The 11826-nt window shown below is 43.1% G+C and overlaps 1 protein-coding gene across 1 annotated transcript in view; it reads right to left on the reverse strand.

Moving 5' to 3' along the window:
* The window catches only part of LOC134910651 (calpain-13-like), a 162646-nt gene extending 151532 nt beyond the window's left edge, over positions 1 to 11114 (reverse strand). Inside the window, exon 1 of the mRNA XM_063918938.1 lies at positions 10846 to 11114. Coding sequence (XP_063775008.1) covers positions 10846 to 11082 — 237 coding nt within the window. The 5' untranslated portion in view covers positions 11083 to 11114. The remainder of the gene's footprint in view (positions 1 to 10845) is intronic.
* Positions 11115 to 11826: the final 712 nt, after the last annotated feature.

Raw genomic sequence — 11826 nt, forward strand, 5'->3', positions numbered from 1 at the left:
TCCACTTAACCACGGACATGTGGACAAGTGGAGCAGGGCAGGGTCAGGACTATATGACTGTGACAGCCCACTGGGTAGATGTATGGACTCCCGCCGCAAGAACAGCAGCAGCGGCACCAGTAGCAGGATCTCGCAAACGCCAACTCTTTCCTAGGCAGGCTACGCTTTGTATCACCGGTTTCCAGAATACGCACACAGCTGAAAACCTCTTACGGCAACTGAGGAAGATCATCGCGGAATGGCTTACCCCAATTGGACTCTCCTGTGGATTTGTGGCATCGGACAACGCCAGCAATATTGTGTGTGCATTAAATATGGGCAAATTCCAGCACGTCCCATGTTTTGCACATACCTTGAATTTGGTGGTGCAGAATTTTTTAAAAAACGACAGGGGCGTGCAAGAGATGCTGTCGGTGGCCAGAAGAATTGCGGGACACTTTCGGCGTACAGGCACCACGTACAGAAGACTGGAGCAACACCAAAAACGCCTGAACCTGCCCTGCCATCATCTGAAGCAAGAAGTGGTAACGAGGTGGAATTCAACCCTCTATATGCTTCAGAGGTTGGAGGAGCAGCAAAAGGCCATTCAAGCCTATACATCTGACCACGATATAGGAGGTGGAATGCACCTGTCTCAAGCGCAGTGGAGAATGATTTCAACGTTGTGCAAGGTTCTGATGCCCTTTGAACTTGCCACACGTGAAGTCAGTTCAGACACTGCCAGCCTGAGTCAGGTCATTCCCCTCATCAGGCTTTTGCAGAAGAAGCTGGAGACATTGAAGGAGGAGCTAACACGGAGCGATTCCGCTAGGCATGTGGGACTTGTGGATGGAGCCCTTAATTCGCTTAACCAGGATTCACGGGTGGTCAATCTGTTGAAATCAGAGCACTACATTTTGGCCACCGTGCTCGATCCTAGATTTAAAACCTACCTTGGATCTCTCTTTCCGGCAGACACAAGTCTGCTGGGGTTGAAAGACCTGCTGGTGAGAAAATTGTCAAGTCAAGCGGAACGCGACCTGTCAACATCTCCTCCTTCACATTCTCCCGCAACTGGGGGTGCAAGGAAAGGGCTCAGAATTCCGAGCCCACCCGCTGGCGGTGATGCAGGGCAGTCTGGAGCGACTGCTGATGCTGACATCTGGTCCGGACTGAAGGACCTGACAACAATTACGGACATGTCGTCTACTGTCACTGCATATGATTCTCTCACCATTGAAAGAATGGTGGAGGATTATATGAGTGACCGCATCCAAGTAGGCACGTCACACAGTCCGTACTTATACTGGCAGGAAAAAGAGGCAATTTGGAGGCCCTTGCACAAACTGGCTTTATTCTACCTAAGTTGCCCTCCCACAAGTGTGTACTCCGAAAGAGTGTTTAGTGCCGCCGCTCACCTTGTCAGCAATCGGCGTACGAGGTTACATCCAGAAAATGTGGAGAAGATGATGTTCATTAAAATGAATTATAATCAATTCCTCCGCGGAGACATTGACCAGCAGCAATTGCCTCCACAAAGTACACAGGGAGCTGAGATGGTGGATTCCAGTGGGGACGAATTGATAATCTGTGAGGAGGGGGATGTACACGGTGATATATCGGAGGATGATGATGAGGTGGACATCTTGCCTCTGTAGAGCCAGTTTGTGCAAGGAGAGATTAATTGCTTCTTTTTTGGTGGGGGTCCAAACCAACCCGTCATATCAGTCACAGTCGTGTGGCAGACCCTGTCACTGAAATGATGGGTTGGTTAAAGTGTGCATGTCCTGTTTATACAACATAAGGGTGGGTGGGAGGGCCCAAGGACAATTCCATCTTGCACCTCTTTTTTCTTTAATTTTTCTTTGCGTCATGTGCTGTTTGTGGAGTATTTTTTTGAAGGGCCATCCTGCGTGACACTGCAGTGACACTCCTAGATGGGCCCGGTGTTTGTGTCGGCCACTAGGGTCGCTTATCTTACTCACACAGCTACCTCATTGCGCCTCTTTTTTTCTTTGCGTCATGTGCTGTTTGGGGAGTGTTTTTTGGAAGGGCCATCCTGCGTGACACTGCAGTGCCACTCCTAGATGGGCCCGGTGTTTGTGTCGGCCACTAGGGTCGCTTATCTTACTCACACAGCTACCTCATTGCGCCTCTTTTTTTCTTTGCATCATGTGCTGTTTGGGGAGTGTTTTTTGGAAGGGCCATCCTGCGTGACACTGCAGTGCCACTCCTAGATGGGCCCGGTGTTTGTGTCGGCCACTAGGGTCGCTTATCTTACTCACACAGCTACCTCATTGCGCCTCTTTTTTTCTTTGTGTCATGTGCTGTTTGGGGAGTGTTTTTTGGAAGGGCCATCCTGCGTGACACTGCAGTGCCACTCCTAGATGGGCCCGGTGTTTGTGTCGGCCACTAGGGTCGCTTATCTTACTCACACAGCTACCTCATTGCGCCTCTTTTTTTCTTTGCGTCATGTGCTGTTTGGGGAGTGTTTTTTGGAAGGGCCATCCTGCGTGACACTGCAGTGCCACTCCTAGATGGGCCCGGTGTTTGTGTCGGCCACTAGGGTCGCTTATCTTACTCACACAGTCAGCTACCTCATTGCGCCTCTTTTTTTCTTTGCGTCATGTGCTGTTTGGGGAGGGTTTTTTGGAAGGGACATCCTGCGTGACACTGCAGTGCCACTCCTAGATGGGCCCGGTGTTTGTGTCGGCCACTAGGGTCGCTTATCTTACTCACACAGTCAGCTACCTCATTGCGCCTCTTTTTTTCTTTGCGTCATGTGCTGTTTGGGGAGGGTTTTTTGGAAGGGACATCCTGCGTGACACTGCAGTGCCACTCCTAGATGGGCCCGGTGTTTGTGTCGGCCACTAGGGTCGCTTATCTTACTCACACAGTCAGCTACCTCATTGCGCCTCTTTTTTTCTTTGCGTCATGTGCTGTTTGGGGAGGGTTTTTTGGAAGGGACATCCTGCGTGACACTGCAGTGCCACTCCTAGATGGGCCCGGTGTTTGTGTCGGCCACTAGGGTCGCTTATCTTACTCACACAGTCAGCTACCTCATTGCGCCTCTTTTTTTCTTTGCGTCATGTGCTGTTTGGGGAGGGTTTTTTGGAAGGGACATCCTGCGTGACACTGCAGTGCCACTCCTAGATGGGCCCGGTGTTTGTGTCGGCCACTAGGGTCGCCCAGCTTAGTCATCCAGCGACCTAGGTGCAAATTTTAGGACTAAAAATAATATTGTGAGGTGTGAGGTATTCAGAATAGACTGAAAATGAGTGGAAATTATGGTTTTTGAGGTTAATAATACTTTGGGATCAAAATGACCCCCAAATTCTATGATTTAAGCTGTTTTTAAAAAAAAAACACCCGAATCCAAAACACACCCGAATCCGACAAAAAAAATTCGGTGAGGTTTTGCCAAAACGCGTTCGAACCCAAAACACGGCCGCGGAACCGAACCCAAAACCAAAACACAAAACCCGAAAAATTTCCGGCGCTCATCTCTAGGGGGGACCCCACGCATTTTTTTTCTGACTTTTCCCATTCCATTAAAAATGACAAATAAATTCACCAAAAAAAAAAAAATTCTGGTCTCAACAGGATTCGAACACAGGATGCACACATTGCAAGCGGACACTGTGACCATTATGCCAGTGCTGACCACAATATGAGCAGGCACTCCAGGTAAATATATGATGTGTTACAGTATGATGTGTTCTACTCTTAGTGAACGCGCGGCACCGTGCTTAACATGGAGCATTCGCCACCTAGCGGTGAAAATGTGTATTACATGGCGTGGGACACAACGCACGCCATAACGTTATTACAACTCGCGATTCAGGACCCTAAATAGCGCGCTATGAGCAACGGTGTATGAGGATACATCTGTATTTGCAGCTCAGCTACACATGCGATCGCACACTTGCACGGTGAGAATACACTCCCCCTGTAGGCGGTAACTATCTGATCACAGGACAGCAAGAAACACAGCCCAGCGATCAGATCTATACTAAGCCATAGAGAGAGAGAGAAAGTGGACTGAGATAAAGTACCAGCCAATCAACTCCTAACTGCCATGTCACAGGCTGGGTTTGAAAAATGACAGTTAGGAGCTGATTGGCCGCTACTTTATCTCCATCCACTTTATCTGTCTACAAGGCTAAGTACATAGACCCCTTAGTGTAAGAATAGAGTAATATTTAGAAATACAGCACATACAAATGCTGTTTGCCTAACAGACTCGTCTACAGGAGAATTCGGATTTGCTAAGACATAAGTTGCATCTCTCATGTCCCTCCTTTTTCTAGGATCATTGATTATAACAGATGTGGGACTGAAAATCCGCCCGCAGTATGTTTAAATGCCGTATTTCAGCCATAAAGAAGCAAATTATATCTTTCCAATGATTTGTTAATTGGATCATAATTAGTTGGGGGATATAAAAAGTAAACAACAAACAACTGAGGGGAATGTTTATTTCTAGATGTCAGACAGAAGTCCCGCATATACATTTTTGTAATGTGCATGTTATAAAATCCTCTATTGTTCTGTAAATTTAATAAGACGGGTAGAATATACTTAAGTGATCGGTGAGGTACAGAGTGACCCGGGGGCCCGGAGAGGTTCAGGGTGACTCTTGGGGCTATTTGTCAATATTTTAAGTGTCATTTTGTTTTCTCGGCTGCAGAAGAATCATCTCATTATTTTGAATATACTGTAAAACTGCCGCAATACACCTGAAGTGTGTGACCTTAAGAACACATAATAAATCTATGTATTTATGTAACGCTGTAATGAGAAAGTGGCTGGCAATTAATTTATCCTGGAAGGTGACCTCTGGAGTAAAACGCGGCCTTCTGTGTTTACCTGGTGTAACAAATCTGCATAACTTAATATTTGAGGAGACTGAAACCAACTTGACATGTAATAAATATTTAAAAACACATTAAAAGTATGCCGAGAAATATAAACATGTATACAGTGGAAATATATTCTACTGGTAACCGCCATCTGCCGGGAATAAGTGACACCTGCTTATTAGGCACTCCTCTATGGAAGTGGTTTGGATACATCGCCCAAATATGAAAATTAGGAATGTGATCACGGTTTACTAAGCCACAATGTAAATATATACATATACAATAATATAAATATTTCAATAAGTGACATAGTATATGAGTAGTAAAATTGGACATAAGACTAAATTAAAATATGTATTTTTGCAGCACATCTATTATTTAATATTAATAATAATAATAATAATAATAATAATAATAATAATAATAAATTAATAATAAATAATCCTAATTAAAAAATAAAAAATGTGATCATATCTGTGAGAGGGTTGGTTTTTAAAAATCTGACTTTTAAGCTAATGAAATAGTAGCTCATTTATATATTTTAATTAAGTAGTTAATTAGCATTGCTTTTTTAAATTCTCATAGAAACGATAATTAAGTAAATATATGTTTTGGGGTTTTTTTAAAGGAAAAATAAATGACTTACATCAACTACAATATAAAAATAAAACAGACTATAAAATAGGTTTGCTGAGTTGTTAACTAAATATTAATGTGTTACCTTTTCACTTAAGAACAAACTATGAATTCCCTGGTCTGCGATAAATGTAATAGATTTTTTTATTTTATTTTTAATTACACTAACGGTTCTCTGAAGTTTATTTATTCATATCACAGGCTAATCTCTGTCAAGATGTGTTATTTAATGACTCCCTATTTCAGCTATTAAGGAGCCAATTTGTTTGCAGACGCAGAAGCTGGTGCCGGGAGACACACGCCTGTTTGTGTAGCGTACAATATGTAAATTTGCTGTGTGCAGTCGCACGTATATGTGGATTTGCATGTTTCCAACACACACCACTGTTTGCGACTGGAGCTGCAGGATGGGGGAGTTAAGTGGCGTTCTAGCAAAATTCAGGTATAGCCAAGGTGTGGTTGCATAATTGCAAACAGATGCAAACTGGCACCATTTGTTGGCACCTAAAAACTGGTGGTCACCAGAGCTAGCTTGTGATTGGCTGGTTGTGAATCTGCCGCTGATGCCGATTAGTTAATCCTACGTTTGCTCTTGCACATATTGGGTTTCATGCTGTGTCGCACACAGAGTCAAATGCTGTCGCATATATCGATATATAACACGCTGCACACGTTACAGTCTTTATGTTTTAGATCAATTAATTTAATTTGGTTATCTAAGAGGTCTTGAGGTTACCCAGCATACATAAAGGCTCTGGGGGAAGTGTATCAAACCGTTGAGAAGGATAAAGTGGATTTAAATAATCAGCTCCTAACTGTCATTGTTCAAATTGAGCCTGTAACATGGCAGCTAGGAGCTGATTGGCTGGTGCTTTATTTCTCTCCGCTTTGTCTCCAAGGTTTGATACATCTCTCCCTTTGAGAGTCCAACTCTATGGTTTGTACTGAAGGATTGCTTATAGAGTAGTTGCACAGGGGTGTATGTACTCTGCCTTGGAGAAAGATAAAGTGGAAAGACATAAAGGCTGTTGCCGAGGTGTGAATCAGATATGACACTGTCAGATGAGGAGAAGAGACGGTAAAATTGTGGGGGATAGTAAAACGTTAACAGAGCAGAGATCTCCATGGCTATGAAGAGTCTTGTCTGAAGTATCCACTCATTGTGGGGTCTATGTACTAAGGGGGACATGTACTAAATAGTGATAAGTGTGGAGAAGTGAGCCAGTGGGGAAGTTGCCCATGGCAATCAATCAGCACTGAAGTAACATCTATTATTTGCATACTATAAAATGATACAGAGCTGCTGATTGGTTGATGGGGCCACTTCTCTACTGGCTCACTTCTCCGCTCTTATCACTGCTTAGTAAATGTCCCCCTAAGTCCTGGAGAGAGATAAAGTGGAAGGTGATAAAGTACCAGCCAACCAGCTCCTAACTGCCGTGTTTGAAAATTGACAGTTAGGAGCTGATTGGCTGGTACTTTATCTCCTTCCACTTTATCTGTCTCTAAGGATTAGTACATACCCAAAATCACACAGCTCCTGTGGGATTGAATTATGAGAATGAACTGCCTCCCACTACACTGGTACCATTAAGGGTTACAGAGCAATGTCTTTCTTACCGCACCATAAAACATACAGCGTAGCATTTTCCCCAGAGAATACAGGCATTGAGCTGTATGAAGCTAATCCTTTGTGTACAGGATTATTATCTACTGTATGTGACAAGAAAGAAAATGCAGCTGAACTTTAGAACCTCTGCTATAACTTGTGTACAGAGGATTAAATGACCGGAGCACATAGATCAAGGAGGACTGAATTATTATACTGCTGTACCAAGGTAACCGTGTATATCATATTACAGTGCTGTGTACTAGCGTTAAACACCTGCCATTATTTTTAAACTGACATATACATTTTATTTTCTCTTTATTTTACCCCACTACAACACTATGACATTTGCATAGTCAAAAGGATTTTCTGTTACAGGATGGAGAGAAGGGTACAATGGAACCAAAATATATGGCCCTCTGCAGTGTTATCTGTACTTTCCATAGCTCCCAACGTGCATACATGCAAAATCGGGGTGCGTGAACATTTGAAGTTGGATATCATTTGCCTAATACTGAATTTATTTTCCCAAGTTTCTCTTATTTATTTCAGTGGGGTTACCGCTTTAAATGCACCTACTGGTACCTCATTGAAATGAATGGGCCATTGAAATGGATGGGAAAAGCTCTCTGTACATGGACTGGCAGGTCACATGTAAAATTGCAGCAGAAGTCCATCTAGAGGGTTTGTTCCAAAGCTGGAGAGGACTGTAGGGCCTATTTATGAATATACCCGATTGCAGTGATTGTTGTGATCATGCTAATATATATTTTTTAATTTAGAAAGAAAATATCACCCGTACGATATTTAGTTGCTCCAGCGATAATGGCTGGGAGTGATAAATGGTTATCTTATAGCTTCACCAGGACAGTGTGAAGACGGAGACTTGGCCTCTCAGTTCCACTAATGTGGGGGGGAAAGTAATAAAAAATAAAAAAAAGTTTGACAATATTTATTATTATGAATATATTTTTAAAACGTGTATTCATTAAGAAAGTGCTTTATTCACAGAATAAAGCATTAGTATAAAATTATTTTTGTTTGGGGATGGTGAGGACAGAACAGATATTGCGGTGGTACAAGTAAATAGTAAATACATGCTATATCTGCAAAGGAACGACGTTGCGTGTAAAAGCTGGCAAAACTTACCGCCGGTGACAGCAGAGTTATCGCCGCCAGTAACCCTTTGATGTATAAACAAAATCCAGTAAAAACTCCCTTAGAGTCTCTGACCAACAGAATTTGTCTCACAAGTGACTGGTTCCTGACCACTGTATATTACTGCCCGTTGGAGGAAGTATTACAGTACAAAGCCCAATTAGTTCATGTATCATTAACATTAAAACGGTCATTTAATAAGTATTCATTTTATATTTAACATCCTGACTGCATTTGCTCTTCTGTCCAGCCTCTGTCACACCATACTGTATGTCATGAAGTTAAAGTCCTTTCTCAGTACACTCCCTGCTAGTTTGACAATTAACATTTTCTTGTCATTTTAACATTTTTAGTTTATTTAAGACCTATGCTACAGTATACAGTATTTCCTTTTGAAAAACGTCTGATTATGTTAGGTAGACCAACCAAATGGAATGTAAAATTTATCACGAGTGGTGGGGCAAGTCATCGAGCCTCCAGAACATTACTAATCAGAATTGTAATAAATTTAGCAATTTAACATTAAGTAAAAGTGTGGTTCTTTGCATAATTTTGGCCAACCTATGGGCCTACCCATAGACTGTTAGGGACCAAGCCGATGATGAGGTTACCTGGACGTGGTGCTTAGGCCCATACGCTTGGCCAAAATTATGCAAAGAACCTGTTTAAATGCTAAATTTATTACAATTCTGATTAGTAACGTTTGAAGAGTGCACCTGCATTCCCTTTTTACCCCATAAAGGTTCTCAAACACATTAGCGAAAATTGTGCACCGTAATCATTGGCAATATGGCAGCCGGACGTCGTACCAAATTGAATTCCCCTCTAAGCGCCCAGTGAGTATTTTATAATTGCAGTAAAAACTTCCAGTTAACAAACATAAACAAACTAAGCATTTGGCAGCAGTTATTTGCAAATGCAAACTCAAGTCAAATACAGTATGTACACTCGTAAGTCTCGTATTACTTCGTATATGTGACTTCTCATAAATATTCATCGTTATCATATTGACAGACACCTGTGGTGTACACCTGACTGGTACATATTGATTTTGGCGGTGTCAGGCAAAAATGGTCTTTATATAGTTCAGCTTTAGATAAGTTACACAATCAGAACTATGAACTGTATGTCAACATGGAGGAAAGTTGAACGTAATGAGCAATTTGCAGATTTCCTAAATATTACTATATTTTGAAGGACACCCCTTAGAGGAAGGCTAAGCTTCCTTTTTACGTTTTGTTTTTGCACTATAACTATTGAGTAGAAACATACCGACTCTACTGGTGAAATGCCCAGAACGGGGGACATGAGGGAGAGGGAGCTGGGCTATTGAGAAGCAATTTATATTTATATATCCAGGTGGTAGACAATAAAATGGTCTACAGCAGTGGTTCTCAAACACGGTCCTCAGGACCCCACGCGGTTCACGTTTTCCATGTCACCCGGCAGGTGCACTGTGTATCACCAACGGTCACGTTTTAAAAATCTACAGGGGACCTGGAAAACATGAACCGTGTGGGGTCCTGAGGACCGAGTTTGAGAACCTGTGGTCTACAGGATCAAAAGGTAAATCTGCAAATGGTCAACACAAAAAAGTTGACACATGGTTTTTCATGATTTTTAGGGTTTAGGATTGAGGTTAGGGTTAGGCACTTGGGGTAGAGCTATGGTTAGGCTGCTGGAAGGGACAGTTAGGGTTAGGCACTTGGCGGAGGGTTAAACACCAGCTGAAGGGTTAGGTTAAAATAACACATAAAAAACGTGTCAACCTTTTTATTTGTGTCGACCACTTGCATATTGACCTTTTGATCATGTCTACCTTTTGACCCTGTTGTCATAAGTCCATGTCGACCATTTAACCATACCTCCCAACTGTCCTGATTTTGTCCGGACAGTCCTGTTTTTCAGGGACTGTCCCACGGGGGAGGGGGGGGGGGGGGCAGTTGGGGGATATGGCAGCATCTGGTGGTGCCTGCAGAGCTGAGGAAAGTAGATGCTTCTTCAGGCCCATCCATGAGATATTTCAGCCCCCAGAACAGGGGCTATGAACCCTTGTACATTCAGCACTCCAGAGATGGAGGTGTGGCATCCCTGGCAGGCCCGTGTACATAAGGGGAGCTGGTTGGGTTGGGCCGTTTTAGCAAAATGCTACTAGAAATGTAACTACTTGGGAGAGGTGATTGTGTACTCAGGCGTGATTCAGAGATGGACGCAAATGCATTCACTATGCAACTGGCTGGGCGAAAATGCCAATGTCACTGCCACCTGGATTTGTATTGAGTTAAAAATAATAAACTACTGTATATGAAGGTTTGCTATTCTAAACTCTAACAAGCTACTGTACCAATATTATTAGATAATTGAGAATATAGAAGTGTTCATTTTTTATAGAACTTTTTTCTTTGCTAGCAATCAATCTTCTCTGCGTCCGCCATCCAGAGAGTAAGACTGAGACGCAAGCGCAGACGATAATCACTCAACTGCAAAAACATTGGGTTTGCGCATATCCCTGAATCAGGCACATGGAGGCATATTTCAGTTAAATGCACATTGATTGGTTGGTTGGTTGATAAATAAAAGGTAGGGCAGCATGTGACTTACAGATGGCCGTTTCCACTTGATGCTGAGTAGCTTGTCCTGGGTGAGCAGGTTCTCGCCGATAGAATACAGGTTCGCTGGGAAGACGTCGTCCTCAAACAGCTGCTTCCGGTTGATGCAGGTTTCGCGAATGCTGAGGAAATCTTGTCCTTTGAACTTTTTGGGATTCTCCACTGTCCCCGTCTTCCGCTGAGACTGCTGCCCCTCTGCTACTTTCTGATACACCCCCGGCATCGGCATCTCTGCTTGCGGAAAGAAATGAAATCATTTACACTATAATAAGCCGCAGGAGACTCGGGTTTGCAGCACAGTATTGAACGTTCCCTTAGATTTGGGGGGAAAGTCATTCAGTGGCGGTAATTTACCATGGGTGAAAAAGGGTGGAAGCCTCAGGCTTTACAGCCCAGGGCTATTCGATTGCAGACCCTTTTTCTCGCCCTGTAAATTACCCTGTTAACGTACATTAACCCACAGAATCTGGGATAAGTTCTTGGACCTATGGGTTAACATGTTAGCGGCATCTGAAGATGGGCCATTTAACGCAAATCCTCGTTATCTGCAGCCGGCGGGCAGCCGCCAGCTCTAATTAAATAGTCCCGCTCTCATTGCTTTTTTCTCCATCATTCTGTATAATAAAGGCTAACGCTGCTCCCTACCTCTATGGGGGGAATTTTAGTGTTTTTCGCTGACATTATTGTTATGTTGTTCCGTCATTTTGAGGTGCCACAAGTTCCTCCTCTCTGAACATGCAGGTTCCAATATATAGGTGGGCGGTGCTTGAGTCGACAGTTAATAGTTATTAATGTATAGGTGGGCGGTGTCTGGGTCGACAGTTAATAGTTATAAATGTATAGGTGGGCGGTGTCTGGGTCGACAGTTAATAGTTATTAATATATAGGTGGGCGGTGCCTGGGTCGACAGTTATGTATAGGTGGGCGGTGCCTGGGTCGACAGTTAATAGTTATTAATGTATAGGTGGGCGGT

This window comes from Pseudophryne corroboree, chromosome 4 (genome assembly GCF_028390025.1).
Source record: "Pseudophryne corroboree isolate aPseCor3 chromosome 4, aPseCor3.hap2, whole genome shotgun sequence".
In the NCBI taxonomy this organism is placed as follows: Eukaryota; Metazoa; Chordata; class Amphibia; order Anura; family Myobatrachidae; genus Pseudophryne; species Pseudophryne corroboree.